The following is a 25,746-nucleotide window of genomic DNA, read 5'->3' as shown; positions in this document are numbered from 1 at the left end:
ATCCAAGGCATGGGACACGGATAAGCCACTCGGAATATCTTGTCTACAGATTATGGAGCCAACGCGTCCAAGCCACTGCCTTCAGATTTGCAGGATGGACCTGATTCTCATCTCCCTAGTGCTAAGTACACCTAAATCAGGAGTAACTCCTTTTGCAGTCCGTGGCATTACATAAGTGTGAAAGGGATGTGAAATCTCCGTCTGTTCAAAGCGCTTCAGCATGCAGTTCATGTCGGCTCATTGTTCAGACGGTTATTGGCATAAAACAGAGAATGCATGTGAAATGCAGCTGAGGACGGTACCTGACAACCCTGTCACCTGTGACACAATGCTGTTGTTTGCTGGCTTTCAGGTATTGTCACCAGCAGTGTTTCTCCACCTTTTCGATACCAAGGACCGGCTTGCTGCGTTCCTTAACTGCGTCAGGGAAATGGCAAGGAGGCTGCCATGGACCAGCGCCAATTGAGAAACAGTTGCCTAGAAGCCAAGGCCCCGTTGTGCTAGGCACTGTACAGATATAGAACAAGGACAGTCCCTGCCCTGAAGAGTTTACAATCTAAAGTGGCTGATGTTGCAACATCGAACTATTTCTCGGATGGTTATCAACTGTAACCTTGTTCCATTTCAGTGTACTGTTCTCTGGAGGGTATGTGAACTGTAAAGGTAGCTTTCAAGGTGATTATTGTTCCCAAAAAGGACCTGATTACCAGCCCTAAAGGTTCACATCCTCTCTCCCCATCACTGGTGTGAACCAGATTCCAAAGGATCCAGTGATCCTGTCTTAACCCTCCCTGCCATACCCCAAGGAAATAAGTGCAATGTGCAGTCAGGTATAGACGGCGTCTTGTTATCAATAATAAAGGCGCAATGGATAGAGCCCTTCCCTGGGATCCAGAAGTGCTGGGGGGCTATCCCCAGCTCTGCCACTGCCCTGTTCTGTGACCTTGAGCAAGTCACTTTGCCTCTCTGTGCCGCCGTTTCCACTCCCCTTTAATCTATCTATCACTTATGCTGTAATTGCTCGGGGCAGGGACTGCCTCTCATTGTGTGTTCCTACAGTGGCCAGTACAACAGCCCTGATCTCAGCTGAAGCCCGTGGTGCAAATAATCATAATCCGTGCAAGGAGGTGCTAATACAAAGACAGATCCAGTCTTGCTGGTCTTCTTCATCCCTTCTTCCAATGTCACTCTCAGGGTGAAATTCACCATGTGCAGGGAGATGGAACAAGTACTATGCACCATTTAAGTCCCGCAAAGGCCTGTGCACCACTGGCTTGTGCTGGCCCCGTGCACAAGGTGAATTTAACTCTCACAGCTACAGGCTCTGTCTGTGCCTTTAACCACGGCAGTGGGGTAGGGTTTTGTCCTCTCACTGGTACTTTGAGTCCCCAGGCACTTGCCCTGCCTTTGTTGGCTGTGTGGGAACAGCAAGTAGCTTGGCTGAGCGTTGAAGTAAATATTAAAAAGGTCTGACAAAGCGGAGAGAGTTTTCTTTTGTAACTGTTCCCAGAAGGTACAAATGGATGCTTTATGAAACTGACACTGAGTGAGTATGTCTCTATGAGCAGTGACACAGAGGTCACAAAGTTCTTGGTTGGCAGCCGTGGCAGGTTTGACTCAATATCCTCCCACTGGGTATTTTAATCTCTTCCCTTACTCTGTTGCCACTGCCCCTGCTTGCTTCCACTGTCTGAGATTCCCCGTACACACACACACACACACACACACACACACACACTCCCCCAAAGCCCCAGTTCAGTCAGAAATTGTCTCTTTTTCATCTCCATGTAACCATTTCTTGCCCTAAGCCACTATGTAGCATTGCCTTGAGGTCTTACACACTTACCATGTTCCACCCCAGAGGTGGCTGCATTTCATGGATGGTGATGTGTTTCTTGCATTTACTGGTTATCACTTTTATAGTGCAGTAGCACCAAGAGGCTTTATGTGCCTCATCTATGCTAGTTAGGTGTCTTTATATCCCTTCTCGTACCCCCTTCATCTCCACTCCTGGGGCAGCCAGGGCTTGGTGCAAGCTGGAGCAGCCTTGGGACTACTCTGACTTGCTCCAGAAGTAACCGCCCCACAAAGAGGAAGAAGATTTGGATCATAGATGGTAAAACTCTTTGGGATCCCTTGGGAATAAGGGGTCATGAATTAAGCTATTGGATAATATTTTCAAGAGTGACGAAGACTGAGGACCCTCAATCCCATTTTCAGAAGTGACTTAGACACTTGTCACTTCTGAAAATGGGACTTAGGCACGTTTGAAAATCTTACCCATTATCTAATGCCTTATGCAGTATTGAAAGACTGAAAATTAAATGCAATCTTCTAAAGCCAAAAATAGTAATAGAATAGTAAATACTAACCTGTACTTAGAGTGTAAGCTCCCTCGGGTGGGGACTGCCTCTTTGTTCTGTGTTTGTACAGCACCTAGAACAATGGGATGCTGATCCATGAGTGGGCCTCCAAGGTGCTACTGCAATATGAAAAAGTAAAGTTTTCGGAGACATCCTGCTTTAGGGGATAAGCCAAGCACTAGTTAACGGGAATTAAGAGGAACTTGGGGGGCAGGTTATTCATCATTGCCTGCTGCAAGGTTTTCTTGCACCTTCTGCTGAAGGTGAACAGTGCTAGAGGCAGGATACTGGATTAGACGGATGCCGGATCCAAACCAGTCCTGCAATTCCTTTGTAAAAACTTCAGCCTGGTTTTGCTGTGCTGCAACAAAATTCCCTGCCTAGGTATCCTTAAAGTCAGCTCTCACCTTGGTGTGAGTGATGCCCGTGTTTCAGTGAGGACACCCTGTCTGCTCCAGGTTTGCGTCTTCCTGAGCGCCAGTCTTAACCGATTCTCTTTATTCTGACAATTTCTTGGCTGGACTCTGATAAGTGTCACTGGAGAAAAACGTGCGTTACCCCAAACAGGTTGAAGAGAACAGGCGTGCGGGCTGCGTAGCTGCTTAGGAGAGCTCGGGGAGTTAGAGGACTGGATGGCCCTGGAGAAGGGGTAATGGACTATTCAGACTTTTCAACCTAGGGTTGCTGGTAGTCATGGGAGCTCATTACCATTTGCTGGCGGTTTGGCATTTTACGTGAAGGGACTTGGTGGGGCCCCAGTCTCATTCCTGCAGGACAAGGTGGCATCTTCCAAAGCATTCAGCCTCGACGTACCTCAGATGTCTTTGAAGCCTATGGGGCACTTAAACCTGAGATGAGTGCTTTTGATTATTCCATAACCTAAAGGCCACCTCTGCAAGCAACACCTAAAATTGGCAGTCTCAGCAAAGAGGCCAAGAACCAAATGGGACAGACACACTGGACTGTACAGTGGGGGAGGTTTAGGTTGGATATTAGGAAAAACTTTTTTCACTAGGAGGGTGGTGAAACACTGGAATGCATTACCTAGGGATGTGGTGGAATCTCCTTCCTTAGATATTTTTAAGGTCAGGCTTGACAAAGCCCTAGCTGGGATGATTTAGTTGGGGATTGGTCCTGCTTTGAGCAGGGGGTTGGACTCGATGGCCTCCAGAGGTCCCTTCCAACCCTGATATTCTATGATTCTATGACTCCCACTTAGCCACAGAGAATGCCTCTTCCTGGTCATGGGTGCAGCACCCTGGTAGGCCAGTCTCTACCTGTACTGTAGATAAACAGAGGACTTCTGTCAGCCTAGAAACTTTTAACTCAGCCTAAAGCTTGAGCTAAAGGGTTAAATCCCCTCGCTGGAGCTGTAGTAGGTGCTCAACCTCTGTTGATCCAGGTGATACACAGAGCTGGCCAGGAATTTTTTGATTAAACTCTTGTTTCATCAGAAAATGGTGATTTGTCAAAACTGAAACCTGTTTGTGGGAAAAGGCTCGGCTTTGACAAATTTCTTTTTTGAAAAATTTTTTGGAAAAAAAAATCAACTTTTGAAATTGTCGACATGTCCTGGTTTGACACTTGTGAAATGAAAAGTTCTGGAGTTTGGAATGACATTTTGTTTCAAAATTTAAGTTAATTTGTAGGTGTTTTTTTTAAAGATGAGGACGAAACATTTCAATTGACCCTAAGTGGTTTTGGTTGTTTCGGGGGGATTTTCGGTTGGTGAAAAATATTTTGTCCCAATTGACGACAGGAATTTTTTTTTTTTTTTTTTGAAATTTTGAAAATTTCCCTGGGTTGGCAAAACAGTTTGCTGCCTACTCCCGTGACAAACAACATCCGCCGAGCAGGGATCCACGCTCTCTTGCCCGTGCTGAAGTCACCTTCTTGGAATGAGACTGCAGCGTGTTCACGCTGTGCTGGACATTTTGAGAGCGTGTAACCTTCCATCAGATCTCCAGCATCCCACCTCCCCAGCGACATGACACAACACACATGTGTTAACAGTACTTTGAGAATCGAAGGCCAGATTTTCTAGCCAGACTGTTCGAGAAGGTATTTGTTTGCTTCTTTCTGCTTAGGAGGAAAGATGCCATGTGCACACGGCAGTCTGAGGTGTGGTGGCAGCTTGGGCAGATGTACTTATGCTAGCCTGACTAAAAATAATTGTGTATACAAAGGGGCACAGGCTAGCAACACAAATCCATACCCAGGGTTCCCAGGGGGCTTTTACTGCTTACGCCACCGCTTGGGTAAAGCTACCCAAGCTGCAGTCACACCTTGGATTGCAGTGAAGACATACCCGCCATCATCTAAGACCATGGGCCATGCCTTTTAGTTAACAATGGTGGTTTCCCCTCAGTGAAATCCCCACCGAATTCCCACATAGCCAAGTTCAAGAGCTGCCTTCCTTTCCAGCTGATTTTTTCCACCGCTGAATGCAGTTGCTTTATGCGTTTGAAGCTTTTTAAAAACATCAGTCTGACAGCGAGTGGGGTCATGTCTAGTTGCTGATGTCTCCAGCGAGGGAGCTGTAGTTTTTTTTCCCCCTCCTCTTTTTAAAAAACGCTTTGCTCAAGCGGTATGAACAACACGTTCTCTGAAATACCACACAGTTTTTGGGGTTATGGGGACCAAATATTTAGCAACGGGCTCTCCAACCTGGCAGACAAAAGAATAACAAGATTCAATGGCTGGAAGCTGAAGCTAGACAAATTCAGACTGGAAATAAGGTGTACATTTTTAACAGGGAGGGTAATTAACCATTGGATCCATTTTTCAAGGGTTGTGGTGGATTCTCCATCGCTGGCCATTTTTAATCAGATTGGATGTCTTTCTCAAACAGATGCTCTAGTTCAAAGGAATTATTTCGGGGACGTTCCTTGGCCAGGACAGCGAATTAGATGATCACAGTGGTCCCTTCTTGCTTTGGAATCTATGAATCTAGGTTGTGCACCTGTCCCACAGCAGAAAACTCGGAACAGTCTTGTACAGAGAGATGGAGGCTGATGCTCAGCACCTTGCAGGATTCAGGCCTTAAATAACATGAGAGTCCTTTGCTCTTCTTCAGGTCTGTGTGGCTCAAAAGCTTGTCACTTTCACCAACCAAAGTTGGTCCAATAGAAGATATCACCTCCCCCATCTTGTCTCTCAAAGACCCCACCGCGGCCACAACACTGTAAACAATATTGAATCCTTCTCCTCTAGGTCTTCTGGCAAAGGTGCCAATGAGCACCAGTCACCTAAGTGCGGTGGATATTTGCCATCTAAGAACCAACAACTCAATTCATGTAGGTCACCGAATACCCATGAGATCATAGAATCATAGAAGATTAGGGTTGGAAGAGACCTCAGGAGGTCATCTAGTCCACCCCCCTGCTAGGTGATAACAGTTTTTGCTCACTGCCAGCTTGGGCTAGCTCTGATGAGCAATTGGCATCTCATTCTGCTGCTAATCCCCTGAGGCCCCCAGCCCATTGGTGTAACACACTGTGCTGTTGCTTATCCGGAATAACACCCAAGATCAGAAATAGAACCAAACCTACTTATCAAGGGCCTGATCCAATGGAAAGACACTCATTTACTTCAGTAGGCTTTGACTCAGGCCCTAAGGGACATGATAAGTGTGCAGAAAAGTGGCTGAACATCCATCCTCTTCAGCGGCATCTGGCCACTTCCACCAGAATCTGGCCACAACATGCTAGTGGTTTTGACATGAATGCAGGAGTTACATTTTTATGTGTCACCTAGCAGTGTCTTTATCCTTATGGAACTCTATATCTATTGTATTAAGACCCAAGCTTGTGCCTATTGAAGGCAATGGAAAAACTCCTATTTGATTTCAGTGGCAATAGAATCTGCTATATTAAGAATTGCAAGTGCTTCCCCCCCTCCCCCCCCACCCGTGATGCATTGCTTGAGTGAATTTCGATCTCTTTTCCAGCTCTTTGAGTAGCATGCGAATTTAGCTTCTTGCATTTAGCTATGTTTTGCACAATTCTGTGATCATTACAGAACATGAAAGCAACAAAACTAAGAAATGTTTTGTTCATTAAAGAGGCTACAAATGAAAACTCCCCTCCCCTAATACATCATGGATTTGGCCCATTCTGCCTCCTGTTTCCTCCATGTAAAGAGACAATGTGGATTCTCTACAATCCAATCCACACAGGGCAGCATCTCTCGTTTTTAAATCCTGTGCCTCATCTAAGGGGGAAACATCAATCTACTACACAGGTGCAGCAAATACACCTGAGTCAGCATCAGTGGATGACTTTGGTTTTACCCGATGGACATGGTCTGCATAATGGAACATTGATTTCTGAAATAAAGGTGAAGAATTTAATTGGAAGCAGCCAAGCAGCTGACAAACAGAATGCTCTGCAGGGTGGGGACAAAGCAGGATGAGCAGTGAAGTGTAAGAGAAGGTGCGTGAATCCTTTCTCTCTATATTTTGCAATGGCTCACTTCAGTTTCATGCTGAATTCAGCTAACTTACATTGACAAATCTTCTGTCCTTGAAAACCAGAAATGGATCCAAAGCACTGTTCCTGCGCTCTCCTCGGCCATCAGGTTCCCCACCCTCCCTTCACCCACGCTGTCCCACCTCTCTGTTGCTCTGCACTAACAGAGAACCAGTAAATGTCAGTAAATCTACCCCTTACAAAACAGGGTAAGAAGGCCGGTCCGGACAGCTGTGTGTATTCTGGTGTTACCGGAATAAGCAGGCAGAGCAAAGAGACAGCAGCCAATCTGCACGGCACATGCAAAAACCAAACTGCAGGCTTGACCCTCATTTACATCTGTGTAACCCTGTTGGATCTGGAGGTCTCTTTAAAGCAGAGAGGGGCTGAAACCACACTCTTTCAATCATGACCTCAAACTAGCCCAAACTGCAAGGACTTAGACCTAGGATTTTGGTTCAGCCCAGTGTGAAGAGAGCGGTCATTTAAAGAATTCCAATGGGGGAGTTGGCTTTCAAATTTATCCCAGTTCTAATGCAAAGCCTGCTTCACTCTAAGAAAAGGAGGACTTGTGGCACCTTAGAGACTAATTTCAGAGTAGCAGCCGTGTTAGTCTGTATTTGCAAAAAGAAAAGGAGTTCTTGTGGCACCTTAGAGACTAACCAATTTATTTGAGCATCGGCTTTCGTGAGCTACAGCTCACTTCATCAGATGCATTACAATCGGATGCAAGTGAGCTGTAGCTCACGAAAGCTTATGCTCAAATAAATTGGTTTGTCTCTAAGGTGCCACAAGTCCTCCTTTTCTTTTCGCGGATACAGACTAACACGGCTGCTACTCTGAAACCTGTTTCACTCTGGGTCTCAGTCTGTTCTCACAGCAGATAGCCCAGTCTGCATTTAAGCAACCACCGCTGAAAGAGAAGTTGGTCTTAAATGCATAGGCCTACATTTTAAGTGACTGGTTGTTTTGATTGCCTCTGTTTTTGGATTGCCAACACGAGCCACCTTTTAAAAGAAGCTGATTTTCAGAGGTGCTGTGCCCTGCCAGTGGACAGTTCCTGCAATTGCAGTTGTAGGTGGTGACGCCATTCAAGTCAAATTGAGCACTCAAAATCACTAGCTGTTTGGAAATCTTGGGCCATAAAGATGACAGGTCAGTGATTTGTTGGGGGAAGGGTCAAGGCTTGAGTAATAGCCCCTCTTCTTGGTCTTCCTTTTCCCATTCCCATCCCCAAGGATGAAAAAAACACAACCCTATATGTTCGCTTGCCCCATTCGGTTGCATTTTTCCATTCGGTCGCATTTTTGTCAGGGCTCTGCCTGGTCCCTCGCTGACTCTTGCCCTGCGTGAGCCCCCAGCTCTGAGACAGTGGTGGCGTCCCACCGGCATCCCTTCCAGGAACGGCAGCGAGCACTGACAGCTTTGCCTACACCTTCCCTGCTCTCCCCCCACGGCCCACCCCTCCTTTGTATCCTTCACCCTTTCTGGCGATTGTTGCAAGCAGCTGCATCCTCTGCCAGCCCCGTGGGGCCACCTTGCCCAAGCACCCCCCCTTCCCCTGTCAATCCTGGGGAGACACACACATTGATTTGGTGGCAGGCCCCAGCTGCAGCCAGCACTTGCTGATCAAGCGAATCTCAGGCAAGGAGAAAGGCAAGGGCCTCCCTTTCAGCCCCTTCGCTCCCTCCTCCCTGCCAGGCAGATTTGCAGCTGACTGGGCGTTGTTAATTAGCAGGAGGAAGAGGATTGGTGTTTGCGGGGCTATATAAGGGGAGAGCCAGGCGCATTGTCCTCCCCCCATTTCTGTGCATCACCCACCCAGCCTCGTCCCTTCCCTGCCTGCATCTCCCCCCAACCCAGCCTCACCATGAGCTACAGCAGCGACCTGCTCTACCCACCCTCCTCCTATAAGAAGATCTTCGGGGAATCCCCTCGCCTCTCCAGCAGGGTCTACAACAGCTCCGCCGCTCCCCGGGCTGCCGGCTACCGCGCCCCCCATGCCAGGGACTCCTACTCCTCCTCCTCCTCCTCCTATCGCAAGCTGGCCGTGCCCAGCTCCGTGGACCACCTGGAGCTGCTGTCCCAGTCCAGCGCGGTGAGCAACGAGCTGAAAATCGTGCGCACCAACGAGAAGGAGCAGCTGCAAGGGCTCAACGACCGCTTCGTGACCTACATCGAGAAGGTGCATCAGCTGGAGCAGCACAACCGGCTGCTGGAGGCCGAGGTCTCGCTGCTGCGCCAGCGCCAGGCGGAGCCCTCCCGCCTGCAGCAGCTCTACGAGCAGGAGATCCGCGAGCTGCGCTCGCAGGCGGAGGGGCTGCGCCACGAGCGGGACGAGGCGCAGCTGGAGAGCCAGCGGCTGGCGCAGGGGCTGCAGCGCCTGCGGGAGCAGTGCCAGGAGGAGGCGCGCCGGCGGGAGGAGGCCGAGCTGGCCCTGCGCGAGTACAGGAAGGACGTGGACCACGCCACCCTGGCCCGGCTGGAGCTGGAGAAGAAGGTGGAGTCGCTGCTGGACGAGATCGCCTTCCTCCGGAAGGTGCACGAGGAGGAGGTGGCGGAGCTGCAAGCCTCGCTGCAGGATGCGCAGGTACCGGTGGCCTGCCCCTGCGCTCCGCTCCGCTCCCCTCCCCGCCTGCCCCTGCCCAGCCCTGCGCTCCGCTCCGCTCCCCTCCCCGCCTGCCCCTGCCCAGCCCTGCGCTCCGCTCCCCTCCCCTCCCCGCCTGCCCCTGCCCAGCCCTGCGCTCCGCTCCCCTCCCCTCCCCGCCTGCCCCTGCCCAGCCCTGCGCTCCGCTCCGCTCCCCTCCCCGCCTGCCCCTGCCCAGCCCTGCGCTCCGCTCCCCTCCCCTCCCCGCCTGCCCCAGCCCTGCGCTCCGCTCCGCTCCCCTCCCCTCCCCGCCTGCCCCTCCGCTCCCCTCCCCGCCTGCCCCTGCCCTGCCCCTCCACTCCCCTCCCTACCTGCCCCTCCGCTCCCCTCCGCGCCTGCCCCTGCCCAGCCCTGCGCTCCCCTCCGCGCCTGCCCCTGCCCAGCCCTGCGCTCCGCTCCCCTCCCCTCCCCGCCTGCCCCTGCCCAGCCCTGCGCTCCGCTCCGCTCCCCTCCCCGCCTGCCCCTCCGCTCCCCTCCCCGCCTGCCCCTGCCCTGCCCCTCCACTCCCCTCCCTACCTGCCCCTCCGCTCCCCTCCGCGCCTGCCCCTGCCCAGCCCTGCGCTCCCCTCCGCGCCTGCCCCTGCCCAGCCCTGCGCTCCCCTCTCCGCCTGCCCCGCCCCTGCCCCTGCGCTCCGCTCCCCTCTCCGCCTGCCCAGCCCTGCGCTCCGCTCCCCTTCTGCCTTCCCCTCCTGCCCCTCCACTCCCCTCCCTACCTGCCCCTGCGCAGCCCTGCGCTCCGCTCCCCTCCCCGTCTGCCCCTCCGCTCCCTTCCCACTGTTCCTGCCCAGCGCTCCCCCCCCGCACGCTGCGCTCCCCTCCCCTCCCAGCCTGCCCAGCCCTGCGCTCCTCTCCTGCCCCTGTGCAGCATCCCCCAGCCCTGGCCACCTCTCCCTGCGCTTCACTCCCCCTGTCCCTGCCCAGCCCTGCCCTGCCTTCGCCTCCCCCTACCTCGCTGCGCTCCGCTCCCCACGCCCATGCTCAGTATCCCCCTGACCTTCTCTCCCTGCACTCCGATCCCCTGCCCAGCCCTGCGCTCCCATCCCCTGGACACCTCTCAGCCCTGTGCTCCCCTCCCCCTGCCCCAGCCCAGCCCTGAACTCCCCTCTCTCTGCACTCCCCGCCCCTACCCTTCCCTGCGCTCCTCTCCCCTCCTCCCTCCCCCTGCCCAGCCCTGCTCTCTTCCTCTCCCCTCCCCTCTGTTCCTGCCCAGCCCCCTGTTCTGTATCCCCCCACAGACAAACACTGCTGCACTGCGGTCTCCCCCCCACCCCAGTCCCTGCCCAGCGCAGCGCTCCCTGTTCTGTATCCCCCCACAGACCAGCACTGCTGTCCCCCCCACCCCAGTCCCTGCCCAGCGCAGCTCCCTGTTCTGTATCCCCCCACAGACCAGCACTGCTGTCCCCCCCGCATCCCTGCCCAGCGCAGCACTCCCCTTTCTGTATCCCGCCTTCCCAGTGCTCCCCTCCCCGCAGGATGCCAAACAGCAGCCTCCCCAAGGTGGCACATACCCCCAAGGGCTCGGTGTTCACCTCCAGGATTCAGCCACCCCGTATCCCCTTCCACCGCCTGCATCCCCAGGTGCCCAGCGCCCTTCTCCCCTCTGCATGCCATGTGGATAGGGTTTGCCTTCGCTCACTCCCAATATCCATCGCCTCCTAAGGAGTGCTACACACACACGCAAACCTCCTGTGTGCTGGATAGAGTGTGCTACACACACGCACCCCTCCTTCTCTGTGCTGGATAAAGTGTGTGCTATACACACACACGCACCCCTCCTGTGTACTGGATGAGGTGTGTTATACGCTCCGATTTCCTCGCTTCTGTGTGTGCTAGATGGATAGGGTGTGGCATACACGCACAATACTGCCCTCCTCCTCTGTGCTGTGCATCACATCACTGCCCTCACCCCCACCCCATAATTTTATACTTCCATAGGCTGAGCATATAGGACTGTTGCATACACTTCCCCTATTCTCTTCCTCTTATATATGCTGAATGGATCGATTCTAGATCCTTTGCACTGGGCACAAAGCTATTGCAGTTGGTCGGTCATTGGAAGGTTATCTTCGTTAAGGTAGACATTTGACTGGCTCCCCTCATGGTGTTGGATAGCTACAGGATGCAAAAGCACTGTGTGCCGGCATGACTGCAATCCTCCTTCCCTATATTGAATGGTTAATAGGGTACTTACATCTTCTGCTTTTCTGATTACATTGTATTTGGCATAAGGTCGCCTGGAAGGTTAAATCAGCGCCGGATCTCCTTTGTGTTGAGTATTGGATTGTCTCACATTAGACTATTGGAAGTGTGATTCAGTTCTTTGAATACCATAGCAAACTCTACCTTGATTACATTATTGCTAAGCCCTGCTGGGAACATAGCATCCTATGCTGCAGTGCCATGGGTACAATAGGTACCTCGCGCCCACCCTGCAGAGCGCACACAATGCCCACCTTTGTGCCTGCGCCATGTGCTAGTGGAATGAAAGGACCGAAGCTTAGAAAAGAAGGAAAGCTCGGTCCTGGCTTCATTCATCAGTCTGCGTTTCAAGTGAAGTCGTGGGACTGTTTCCGTACGTGTTGCGAGGAAAGAATGAAGCCTGCTTAATGCAAAATGTCGCTAACCCACGTTCAGTCTCTGGATGCACACGAGAATAGCGGTTATCCTAATGAGCTTGTTATATGGAGGTTTAATGGGCAGCTCAGTGACAACTCTTTTGTCATGTAGGTTTCATTAATGTCCACTTTTGCAAGGTATTGTCGGACAAATGTTAAACTGCATGTAAAGGTATTAAAACACCAGATCCATAAGGACAAACCCGGAGCAGCTTAGTGAAGCGGCTTTAGAGCTACAGTTGCATTATTGATGGAAACGGATGGCTCTCCTGAGCACTGAAATCAATAGCTGGTGCCGAGGTATTGTAATGCAGCCTTGATTATCCAGCTGGAATCATAGAAACATAGGGCACGGAGGGAGTTGAGAGGTCACCAAGTCCGGCCCCCTGTGCTGAGGCAGAACCAAGTAAACGTAGACTGTCCCCGAGAGGTGTTTGTCCAGCCTCTCCATTGGAGGTTTTACGATGGGGACTCCACAAGCTCCTTTGGAAGCCTGTTCCAGAGCTTACTACCCTTAAGCCTGGCCTACACTAAGGGGGGGATGGATCTAAGATACGCAACTTCAGCTACGAGAATGCACGTATCTTAGATCGACTTAGAATCACTTACTTCGCGTCCTCGCGGGGCGGGATCGACGGCCGCCGCTCCCCCGTCGACTCTGCTTCTGCCTCGCACCGTGGTGGAGTTCCGGAGTCGACGGCAGAGCGATCGGGGATCGATTTGTCGCGTCTACACTAGATGCGATAAATCGATCCCCGCTAGATGGATCACTACCCGCCGATCTGGTGGATAGTGTAGACGTGGCCTTAGAGTTGCTGCAGATTAAGCCCATTATGTCTTGTCCTGCCTTGCACATGGAGAACAATTGATCACCATCTTCTTTATAACACCTCTGACCGTATTTGAAGTGTTATCAGGTCCCCCCTCAGTCTTCTTTTCTGAAGACTAAACTTGCCCAGGTTTTTAACCTTTCCTCGTAGATCAGGTTTTCTAAACTTTTGTTGCTCTCCTCTGGCCTCTCTCCAACTTATCCGCATCTTTCTGAAAGTGTAGCACCCAGAATTTGACACAGTGCTCCAGCTGGGGCCTCACCAGTGCCGAGTAGAACAGGACAGTTACCTCCTGTTAACTGCATCACACCATTGTCTCATGTTCAATTTGTGGTCCACTACAACCCCTATACCCTTTCCAGCAGTACTGCCACCAACCAGTTATTCCCCATCTTGTAGCTGTGCATTTGATTTTTTCCTTCCTAAGTGTGGTTCTTTACACTTTTCTTCCCTGAATTTCATCTTGTTTTCAGACCAATTCTCCAATTTGTCAAGGTCACTTTGAATTCTAATCCTGTCCTCCAAAGTGTTTGCAACTGCTCCTAGCTTGGTGTCATCTGCAAATTTTATAAGCACGCTTTCCACTCCATTATGCAAATCATTAATAAAAATATTAAATGGTTTCAGACCCAGGACTGACCCCTGTGGGACCCCACTGGTTACACCTTCCCAGTTGGACAGTGAACCATTGATAACAATTCTTTGAGTATTGTCTTTCAATCAGTTGTGCACCCACCTTTTAGTAATTCCAGCTAGACTACATTTTGCTAGTTTGCTTATGAGAATGTGATGTGGGACAGTGTCAAAAGCCTTACTAAAATAAAGATATATCCCATCTACTCCTTCCCCCCCATCTGCTGGGCCAGTAACCCTGTCAGAGAAGGAAATTAGGTTGGTTTGTCAAGAACAAATCATGCCAAATCTATGCTGGTTAGTCCTTATAATCCTATTATCCTCTAGGTGCTCACAAATTGATTGTTCAATAATTTGTTCTGGTATCTTTCCAGGTATTAAAGTTAGGCTGACTGACCTATAATTTCCAGGGTGCTCTTTGTTGCCATTCTTAAAAACAGATCCTATGTTTGCCCAGTACTCTGGGACCTCACCCATCCACCATGGATTTTCCCTGACATGTCATGAGGGACGCAGAATACATTCAGATGACCAAAGCTTTGGCTAATGAAGGGGAATTTTCATTTAATTTATGCAGAGGAAGGTTGGTTTTATGGCTACAGCGCTGGACTGGGATTTGAGATGAGCTCTGCTACAGATTTCTTGGGTGACTTTGGCAAGTCGCTTAGTCTGACCCTGACTTAGTTTCCTGTCTGTAATATCAGGACAGTACTCTCCCATTCTTTGTCCCTCTAGATCATAAACTGTCAGGGGTGGGTAGGGAATGTCTCAATCTTTGTATGTACAGTACTTAGCCCATTGGGGCACGTAGATATAATTGTGATAATACCACAAATAGCTTTGGGGTGGGGGAGGGGGCGGGGCAGAGAAGGGTACAACTCTGGATATAACAGGGAAATTTGACTATGGCTGCAATAATCAAGGTTGTGCTGTATTCTCAGAGTGCGTTAACCTAGAAATATGAATCTTCTTCCACTTTGTTCTCTTTCTTGCTTGTTTTGCTTGTTCCTCGGACAGCGACGTTCAGTCCCTCCTTAACTATGCTACTTGCAGTAAATATATATGTTCTAGTGCTTTGCTAGATTGGAGCCAGGGGGCTCTGCACATTACAGGATCAAGCCAGCATAATGAGGCCACTTCAGCCTTGGAGTTGCATCTACTTACACTATAGCTGACTTTGACCCAGTACATTCCTGAATACATGAATATTTGAACTTCTCCTAGACAAGGAGCTGAAGCCGATTTCATTTAAAGGGGGACTTTCCCATACATTTGCAATTAGAGGTTTGATTTCACTTGTGATTCTCCCCCCCCCCCCCCCCCCCCGTGTAATGGGGTATTAATGATACTGGCAAATGCCATTCCTTTAGCAGATTTGCTACAATGTCCTTTGTTTGCAAGGTTAAACTCCACTTCCAGAATGCCATTCATTTCTAATACATAACTTACGTTCATACATAGGACTAAATCCATTGCAAGAGTTGCACCTGCTTATTCCATATTCTGCGGTCCATGTTCCTCAGTGAGGAACTTCACTGGCTGTATTATAATGAATATGTGCAGGCATCTGATGAGCAAACCCTAAAATGAGCTCCTATATCATGGCCATAATCCACCATCTGTATGAAAATTCACTAACAGACTAATAACTTTCTGGCTTTCCTAATACTTTGCAGCATACGGCCCTGGGGGCTGTGGAAAACTTTCACTGGGTAAAATCTGTAATCTGCAGAGCTACAGAAAATGCGGCAGGCCCTGAGGGCTGGACTGAGAAGGCAATGCATTCTGTTTGCCCACAGTTCTCTCATTTTTCTCCATCAAATGGGGGAGCAATAAACCAGTTACATTTGCTCATTTAGATTCAGATTGAACACTGACCGAAGGCCAGCACTATACAGAATTATGCGGAAACACTGGACAATTTAAATAAATGAGTCCTTTCGCTCTTGGGTGGTGGTACGGTAGCAATACGGCAGCACTTAGCAGAGCTGTGTGAAGGATCGAAAAAACTTTAATATAAACTATTTTGCTAACCGATCCTGCACAAATTGTACGTCTAAAATAAATGCTGTACCTGTCAAAGTCTTTGCTCCTCTGATGCATTTCTCTGAACCCAGGTTAATTTGCTCTGTTTGCTCTGAGATATTGGTCAATATCTATCTCTACCAACCTATCTACCTCCCTCCATGCACACCCTTTCTTTCTCTATCTACGCACAAGAGAGAGAATGTCTGTCAATGCAGCTATCTAGCTATATCTGTCCATCTATGTGTGTTTTGCCTCTCTGGTCTTTCTGCATACATATTTACTCACCGTGTATGGCTATATAGGCATGGGGCAGAGGGCACGGCGGATGATGAGCTGGTATAAATTGACATCACTCCACTGACTTCAGAGGAGCTATGCAGATTTACACCAGCTAAGGATCTGGTCCCATATAATTTTGTATTTTATAGCTATGCTGTATCACGCACATGTGGAGGTGAGGGTCCTGCAATGTTCCCCTGGCTATGTGATATTCTGTCATGCACCAGTGACTGCCCGCTTCCTGTCCACCAATCCATTTCGTTAGGACTTATTCCTGCCCCAAGTATCTGAATAATTTGGCTAGCTGCTGGGGAAACCCCACGGGGCAAGCAACATCTCCCCCTGCCCTCAGGACTTCCTGTGACGGCAGATGAGCTCCAGGACCGTGCATGCCTGTGGAGAGAAGAGCCGTGTAGCACTAAATCCCCTGACTTAATTTCTACCTTTTCCTTAATTCAAAGAGCCTCTGTATTGGGACCACATGGTGCTGGGCTCCACCACTCACAAGAGGTGTGGCCCTCCATATGGGAGCCCTTCATCTTCCAGCTTGCTCCATGTAGAGGAAACACAGCTGTTCCATTGTGTCCTGAGCCCTCCGGCTCTGCATGGGGGACAAGGGGAAGGATCTGAGCCTTCATTCAGGGCGTGCAGCCTAGGATGGCAGGGAACAGCCCCGAGCAGCTTCAGTGTCTGTATTCCTATCCGTTTCCCCAAATTTCATGCTGTATGTGTGTGGGGTGGGGTCCCTTCCTTCTGTGCCCTCTCCAGGTCTCGGTGGAGGTCGACGTGAGCAAGCCTGACCTCACGGCCGCCTTGAAGGAGATCCGCATGCAGTACGAGGTCCTTTCCGCCCGGAACCAGCAGTCCGCCGAAGAGTGGTACAAATCCAAATTCGCCAACTTCACCGAGGAGGCGGCTCGCAGCAGTGACAGCATCCGCCAGGCCAAGGAGGAGATCACGGAGTACCGGCGCCAGCTGCAGGCCCGCAACATCGAGATCGAGGCACTGCGGAATGCCAACGAGTCCCTGGAGAGGCAGCTGCAGGAAGCGGAGGAGAGGAGCAATGGGGAGATCCATAATCTGCAGGTAGTTGACACTTGCCAAAAGACACTGGCTTCTTATTTGTTTCCAACTCAAGAGCTCACTCACAGCCCTACACATCAGAGACTCAAGTGGCAAAATGCCAGATATGCATCTAGAAAGACAAAACCCCAGGATAATCTTTGCCTGATAGCTTGTGCAGGCCACGCTTTTGAGTATGTTTGTTTGCACTGGGAAGAAGACCGTCCTTACACAGAGATGGGATGTACTTAGCAAACCTTGCACTGAATGGTAGGGGGAGAGATTGTTAGTAGCACTTCTATAATATCTCCCGCCTGTGATCTTCAAACACTTTGAAAACATTCATTCGCTACCCTGCCCTCCAGCCCCTGGTGAGGTAGATTGTAAGTATTATTAGCCCCACGTCTCAGCTTGGGAAACTGAGGCGCAAAGCATTCATTGATCTTTGGGGGCCTCTGTTTTTTGGGTGTCCACTGCGGGGCTGATTCCCAGAGGTGCTGGCCTCCTCAAATTCCAGTTGCACCTCCCAAATTATTGGACTTGTTTGAAACTGTAGATCTAAGCGACTTGCCCAAAATCAGGCTGTGAGCTAACAATCGAACCCAGGAGTCCAGGCTTCTAGTCTCCTGATTTGACTATTAGACAAAATAATAATCACATGAACTCCTTTGGTGAGGTACAGAGCTCATTTGCTAGAACAGCAGACGTCTGATGTGCTGGGGAGGGGACCAGCCAAACGAATGTTTGCTCGTATTAGTAAATGTATAGGATCGCTACTGAGATTTGGGACATGCACTGTATAAACACATAATAAGACAATCCCTGCCCTGAGGAGACTGCAGTTGAAATAAACAAGGCAGAGGTGGGAGGGGAAAGAGAGGTGAAATGACTTGCTCTGCTCAAACAGCAAGTCAGTGGCATAGCCGGGAATAGAAACCCAGTCCAGTCTGAGTCCCAGTCCAGCACTCTAATCCACTGGACCACACTGATTTGTCCTCCTGAGATCAGTTTGAACAACACATCTGGAAGGAGGGGCACTAAAAGCAAATGAGAGGGAACTATTGACATGATCAAAATGTTCTCCCTTCCACTTTTTGTTCCGCAGGAGACTATTAACCAGCTTGAAAATGCTCTAAGGACGACCAAGGGAGAGATGGCTCGCCACCTCCGAGAGTACCAAGACCTGCTGAACGTGAAAATGGCCCTGGATATTGAAATAGCTGCATACAGGTAAAACAATACCAAGAGGCCTTCTTCCCCAGTGGCTTTGGGGATGTTTGATGCTGGCGGTCACACCTCTCCGTTTGCGTAGAGAGAAACAAATACCCAGAAACATTGTACCCCTGGATGTTCTGTAATATTGTGTAGCAATCCAGCTGCGCAGTTCTGTAATGAGAAAAAACAGATTTATTGCACCAGATCCCCAGGTTTGGCTCAGGGTTAGAACTGGTCAAAAGTCGCCCCCCCCGCATTACTCCTATTTTTACTCCTATCCTCCTCATACACATACACATTTTAAAGTTTCTAGAGATTAGATGATCATAATTGTCCCTTCTGGCCTTAGAATCTATTAGTCTGACCTCCTGCATAACACAGGGCAGAGAACGTCCCCCAAAATAATTCCTAGAGCAGATCCTTTAAAAAAACATCCAAAAAGGAATCCACAGTAATATGTATTAGGAAACCTAGATCAAAATGCCATCTGTCTGTCTAGGTCTTCAAGCTGGGATTTTCAAATGACCGAAGGGAGTTAGGTGCTCGTATTCCATTTTAAACAGGAATATGGTATCCAGCTCCCTTATTCACCTTTGAAGATCCCTGACACACATCCCTGTCATCACCATGTTGCCTGGACACTCGTCTCCATGGCATCTGAGTCGTGCATCACACTCTCATCAGGGAATACAGAACCCTAAGCCTCTTACCCTTCTGCCTCGACAAGTGAGAGCTTTGCGGCTGCTAAACTGGGCATCAGCTCCCTGATGCTCCAGTGTGTCTGCCTTGCTAACGAGCTCCTCCAGACTCTGCCAGTCCAAACCTGGCCCTGCAGGTAAGAATCCGTGAAGCCCAGGTCCTGAGTTCCGCAGAGACATCTCCCTGCAGCGTCCAGTCCTTCTCTCCGGCCATGCTTAGAAATTATGAAGTTTGCTGCCTCCGAAGAGACAGAGCACACACCAGCCTGTTTGGCTGAGGACTAACACGTCAATATAACAGTGCTGAGGTGGTTTTGTATAAAACAAAAATAAGTTTAATAAAGAGCACAGATTAAAGTGATATAAGGCAAGAATAAAAGAGAGAGGATTAAACAATACAAAAATAACATGCTTTCTAGTGCCTAAAATTTAATTCTAGCAAGCTACATCTTTGCAGAAAACAGTTCCTTGCATGCAGCAAATTATCAGCAGGGCTCTGCCATTCACAGGCTCAGAGGGTGCTGTACCATACATCCCCAAGTGATGGATAACTAAGGGTTCTTTCCCTTTCTTTTTATAATCCCGTGAACCTTTGAAGTGTATCTCCATGTAAAGTGTTCTCCCCCTCCTGCTTGTGCAGATGCCAGGCTGTCTCCTTCCTCCTCTGATCAATCTGTTTCTCTGCTTGGCTTAATCACTTGTTTTTCCTTTGATGTAAATGTCTTTCCATTGTCTCTGGCCTCACCTTGCTCAATATGCGTTGGGGATGTAGGCAAACAAACAGCCAAGACAGCATTCCTTTGTCAAGGGCAGGTTGCCTCCAAAAGCCTATTTTAAGAACATATTTCCAGCACACATCTGTAATGCTATCTACACGACCTGGACACGCACCCCGCGATGATATTCGTGACCAGCATGTCACCAGTTTTTATCTGATTCCTTCCAAGACACGGTTTGACTGGATAGTCTGACAGTGGTGTATGGAGTGTGCCCGTGAAGTAGCTCTTAGGAACTCAGTAGCCTTCTGTCGATAGTGTGTAGCAAAATGCTGAGCCTGCGGTAAAGGCTGTTCCTTCCTGGGGGCAATGTGCTGATTGATGCCTTGGCCGCTTTCCCATGGGGGGCGGGGCGGGGTGAAGGGGGAGTTCCTGTTGCCACAGCTCAATGAAAACTGATCTGGGGAGGATATTTTAGAAAGGAGAAGGCAGGGATCTGAAATCTCCAGCAGCAGCTTCATTGCACCTTTCTTGGTGTTTCCCTCTTCCCACCCCCAGGAAATTACTGGAAGGGGAGGAAACGCGGCTAAGCACCGTCAGCAGCGGGAACACCTTCGGCCTTGGCTACACATTCTCGTCTAGCCCCTTCTCTGGCGGAAAAGCCTTCTCCACCAGCACGGTCACCGTCAGGAGGGAGGAGAAGCGAGACCTGCAGGAAAGCATCAAGGACCCCAGACTTTCAGAGGAGCCAAAGCCTGCTGAGGAAGATCAGCCTGGAGAAGAGAAGGTCGAAGCCGCCCCAGCCAAAAACTAAATTGGAGTGAAATCACTATGCGCCTCCCCAAGGGGAAAAGGAATCCCTCACAGGCGAGAGATTACGTTGTGTCCTAATGTAGCCAATTACAGTAACACTGAGCGGCAGCCTTGTCCAGTGGCTAGAGCTCCGGACTGGGACTCAGAGACCTGGGTTCTAGTCCCAGCTCTGCCACTGGCCTGCTGGGTGACCTTGGGCAAGTCACTTCACCTCCCCGTGCCTCAGTTTCCTCTCTCACCGTGTCTATGTAGATTGTAAGCTTCTCTGGGCAGGGACTGTCTGGTTATGTGTTTGTACAGCGCCTAGCACAATGGGGCCTTGATCTCCGTTGGAACCTTTGGTGCTTCTATAATAATGCTTGTAGAACAAAGGTATGTATGTGCGTCCCCTGCCCTCTCCAGGCTAGACTTCCAGGTCCTCATCCCCTTCACACTGCACATGGTGGTAAAACATTCCAGTGACTTCAGCGGGGTCAGAATTGGGCCCCTACATAAATGTCCAGGGCGTCAGAGCCCTGACCCCTCGCTCCCACACTCTGCAGTGCACCGTTAGCTGCTCCAACCCCCATTCTCTCCATTGCGGTTTATAGAGTAGGCTCAGGTGAATGGGAGGTTGGCTGGTGCAGCTAGACACGCAGGGCCAAACCTTGGTCCCTGTTGAAGTAAATATTGAAACTCCCATAGATTCCAGGGGACCATTTTATTGGCCCAAAGCCTGGCAAACTTGGTCCAGTTGCCTGAAAGGGTTGGGAGCCAAAGCCAGTAAATACCCTATGGAAACCAAGTGGGTGTAAATGGTTTGTTGAAAGGCCACTAGACACCTATTATTCAGCAATAGCTAGAGCAGCGTTTCCCAAACTGCGGGTCACCACCCCAAATAGGGACGGGACATCAGCAGATGGCGATCCCTAGTGTTCAGAGGACACCATTTTATGCTGCACAGCGTGACCTCGCACATATGTTGCGTGCAAGGTCACAATGCCCGGAGGGTGCCATTTTGCTCTACAAAATGGCTTCCTCCGCACAGTGAGCCCTCGCATGCACTGTATGGATGAAGTCACGCTGTGCGGAGGATGCTATATGGCTCTTCAAAATGGCGTCCTCCAGGCTGTCTGGGGTCCCGGGAGGAAACAATTCATTAAAATGGGGTCATGCCAGCAAAAAGTTTGGGAACTCTCACTCTACACCTCTTACACCTTGTTCTGCCTTTCCTGGGTCGTCTTAGCTATACCAGCAAACCCTTTCTAGTGTTGATAAGGCCATGCATGACAAGAGGAGAGAGAATAGCTCTGCTTTAGGGCCAGATTCATTTACTCACGCTGAATAGCACCTTACTCCAGAAGTGGTCTCATTGGGGTACTAGCAAGGGTCAGTGTAAAAAAAAAAAAAAAAAAAAAAAAGGGGGGGGGGGTATTAAGAATCTGGCTCTTTGAGATAGATTTTCACAAGAGCACACTTAGCGTGTTTGAGCTTTTCTGCCAATCTGGCCAGGATTTTGGAATTTGCAAATTTAGCCCTTCTTGATTAATAGTGGATTTATAGCTCTCCTTTAAGAAAGCAGGATTTCGGGAGCGTAGGGCAGATTGCATCAATAATATTTTCTGGGACCGGCCATCTGAGACGTGTAACATCTGAAACAATGAAGATGTCACAGAAATTCAGGTGCTGTAATTATGATGCAGAGAGACGGTCTGTAAACACAGTCTGATATCTTTCAGTTCACATCCGGGTGTTATTTGTCTCTCTCTCTTCCAACCCACGAATGTACCCGGGGGCGGAAAAGAATTGTATCATGAAAGTGAATGTTCTGTAGAAAGAATTAGCTTGATACTCAGGGGAGGGATAGCTCAGTGGTTTGAGCATTGGCCTGCTAAACCCAGGGTTGTGAGTTCAATCTTTGAGGGGGCCATTTAGGGATCTGGAGCAAAAATAGGGGATTGGCCCTGCTTTGAGCAGGGGGTTGGACTAGATGACCTCCTGAGGTCCCTTCCAACCCTGATATTCTGAATGTAGGGGAGACCACGATTGATCACTGGGAACACTAGAGTTCAGCTTGAGGTAGGCTTAAAACTTTAATCTAGAGCTGGTCATAATGCTTCCGAATTTCAAAACTTTGACAGTTTCAGAATTTGACCTTTGAAGGGAAAAAAAATTGGGGAGAAACTTTCTCCCCATTTTTCAATCAACTGGAGATCGGTCAAAGTGTTGCGTTTCAGAACAGAAAGAGAAAATTTCACAGCGTTCTTTTGTGAATGATTTGACCACGTCAACTTTAGACCGTTACTGAATGCAGATGCCTGGCCTAATCTAGAGTATGTATGTGTAGTGGAATGTAGACTGATCATAAGACAGTGGTTATTGCAAGTGTTCTTTAATAGATATGACATTTTGGATCGAGGTATCCTTTTGCATGAAGCTACCTTTCAGATCATTTGAATGTGACTTTCCTCTTTTTCCATTAAAATATTCTTTGTTTGTTTTGGCAGTTAAATGAATAGAAAATCAAACCCCCAATAAACAGTGTGTTGGTGTCTGAACAAAAACGTTATTTGCGGCTTGTAAACTCATCTGCATGGCATCCTAGGCCCGATCCTCAGCATGTATCTCCATCAATGTCTGTGAAGCTACGAGGATTTCCCCCAGATGAGGATCTGGTCCTGTATTTCTAAGACTCATTGGTTTAACACATGTGCCATACTCTAGTCCAGGGACCATGATTTGGTTGTTGGCTTTGTTTTTGTCCGTTTCTTTCCCCATTTGGAAATACTGGGCCAGATCTTCAGCCGGTGTAGATCGGCATAACTCTGCTGCAGGCAGTGGAAACCCACTGATTTACACCAGCTCAATATCCGGCTCTGTATTTAAGCCCATTGCAGAATGTCTGGGGTGGGGGTACATTTCAGCAGCAAAAGCAAGGCCTATGCACCGGTTAAGCCTTCAGAATTGGACAGATTCTTTGCAAAGGGGGTGAGTTTCACCCCTAGGCACCGATTGTGACAAAGGAGTTGGGGTGGGAGGGAACAGCATTCAAACAGCAGGATGAACACAATCTCTATATTGTAACACAGGGCACTCGTGCCAGCCAAGCTTTTGGGGGGCTCTCTTCTCCATAATGCAGATTACAGGCTGCAGTGTAGTAAGAAGAGCATGTTTTGCTCTTGTTTTTAATTGAATCACGTGGGGGTTGGAGTGGGGGAGATGTATAATTTTAAATCACAGAGGGTCAGGGGAAAAAAAGATTCATGAATTCAAACTAGTTATTTTAACCCCCCAAAATAAGTTGAGAGGTTCTGAAAACTTCTAGCTCCCCCGGGGCTGCCTTTCCCTAGCTGCTTGTGCCACTTTGCTCTTTAAAATAGAGCTGATGATCGCATAATGAACTCATACCACATAGAACTGCCTCGGCACCCAGCAGCAAGCTCCTAGGTTGAAAGGCCTGGTAAATATCCTCCGCCTGCCTCCTCTGAAATCTCCAGTGGCTGGATCCAATTCCTCTGGAAGTTTAATGCTTGGAGGCACATCTAATTTTGAGTTAATGGAAAGACTTCCAGGGGCAGATCCTCAGCTGGTGAAAATGGTCCTAGTGCTATTTGGGAGGCAATGTTGCCTAGGAGATAAAGCACTGCACTGCAACTCACAAGACCTGGCTTCTATTCCCCGTTCTACAGTTGTACCTGTACAAAAACTGCGTGTGTAGCCCAAGCTTTGCTCAGGCCGAGTATTACTTAGAACCCTAAGCCTCAGTGCCGTGTCTCAGGATACAAAGCCAAGGGCGTAGGCCCTCTATTAAATTTGCCACCATTACCTCTCTACTGTCCGCTCTTCTTCCAGGACTGCTAAAAGGCCCACTTTGTGTGTCATTTCCCCCACTTGTAGAAATGGGAATACTGATGTTATTGTTTTGCCCATCTTGGGAAAGTGCTTTGAGCTCGTCAGGTGAAAAAGACTCTTGGTGGACGTTTGGCTATCGCTTGAATGGCACTTTATACATTGCTGATACCTTACAAGGGCTTGGGCATTGCACTGTGGTTCACTGTGAATGGAATTTCAGTATATCTGATCCCACTGTATTCCTCTCCCCATAAAACCTCTACTCCATCATTTACCGCTGCTGGTCACGCAAACTCTTTGTCTAGACGCATCCTACATATGAATAATGGCAATAGCCTTTGCTTGACCTCTTTATTAGTATAAGTGACTATTAACTGTATTGGATTAAAAACACAGGCTACGTGAATAAAAAAATCCCTTCAAGAGTTTACTTCCAATAACAATCAGGCACCGGGCACTTTCTAGAAACTAACAGAGCAAGCCAGTGGCTCGTTAATCCCCAGGAGGTTATTGCTAATATCATCTGAACATGGAAAAAAAAAAAGTCATAAGGATTTCTTAGTGTGTATTTCTAAAGAGTTAATGCTCTTTATGGTACATTGCCCCGTCTGATCAATTGAATCATTTCCCAGTATTCAGTTAAATTAACAATTTCCAGTAGCAGTTATCTTTGGGGGTATTTATTGTTTCCTGTGGAACTCAATAAAAAGGATGCGGAACTTTCTGATAATGAGGCCACTGATTAATTTCATCCTCTGTTTTATTGGATTAAAAGCCTCAGGTACCAAACCATTTCTATTAAAAGCGATATGATTTCTACCCTTTATACAGGTTGGTTTTGATAGCTCTAGGCAGTTAGCAGTGGGTAATGCTACACAAAGCTGCTGTTTACCCTAATGACAAGGAAGGCCACGGCGGTGAGTTAAAAAAGGCTTCTGTGATCATGAAATTTGCCAATATTGTGTTATTCAGACATTGCTGTCGAGATTATAAGCACTACCGTGTGCTGGAGGATAAGAACAGCTCTTTATTTGAAAGTGATAGGTAAGCATTTGATTTAAATTAGACGGCACTACACTAATAATAGGAGGACTTGTGGCACCTTAGAGACGAACCAATTTATTAGTTCGCTGTATGAGAAAGCTTATGCTCAAATAAATTGGTGAGTGTCTAAGGTGCCACAAGTCCTCCTGTTCTTTTTGAAGATCTAGACTCACACGGCTGCTACTCTGAAACCTACACTAACAATAGTACTTAATAACTAACAATGAAGTCTGGGATTTTCAAAGGAGACCAGCGGAGTTAGGCACACATTGAAAGTCAATCGGAATTGGGTACCTAAAGCCGTTAGGTCCCATGGGAAGCCCCAAACAGTACCAGCAATAATCCTTTGCATTTCTAGCAGCACCTTCAGATCTCAAAGCTTTGGTTTCCCAAGGGCTTTGTTTCTGCCATTTAACTGCCTTTTGGTAAAGCCTGAAAACAGGCAGTGACTCAGTCAGGGTTTCCCCCATATCCTCTTTGGAAAGGTGCAGAGCTTGAAAACC

At 48.9% G+C, this 25,746-nt stretch overlaps 1 protein-coding gene across 1 annotated transcript; it reads left to right on the top strand.

Moving 5' to 3' along the window:
- Positions 1–8,662: 8,662 nt before the first annotated feature.
- Positions 8,663–22,525, top strand: LOC141978301 (low molecular weight neuronal intermediate filament-like). The gene is made up of 4 exons (XM_074940295.1): positions 8,663–9,422; positions 16,633–16,950; positions 18,032–18,156; positions 20,114–22,525. Exons 1-4 carry the CDS (start codon positions 8,703–8,705, stop codon positions 20,367–20,369), a joined length of 1,419 nt encoding a protein of 472 aa, XP_074796396.1. The 5' UTR covers positions 8,663–8,702; the 3' UTR covers positions 20,370–22,525.
- Positions 22,526–25,746: the final 3,221 nt, after the last annotated feature.

Source organism: Natator depressus, chromosome 26 (assembly GCF_965152275.1).
Source record: "Natator depressus isolate rNatDep1 chromosome 26, rNatDep2.hap1, whole genome shotgun sequence".
Taxonomy (NCBI): Eukaryota; Metazoa; Chordata; order Testudines; family Cheloniidae; genus Natator; species Natator depressus.
This window is presented reverse-complemented; position numbering and strand designations above follow the sequence as displayed.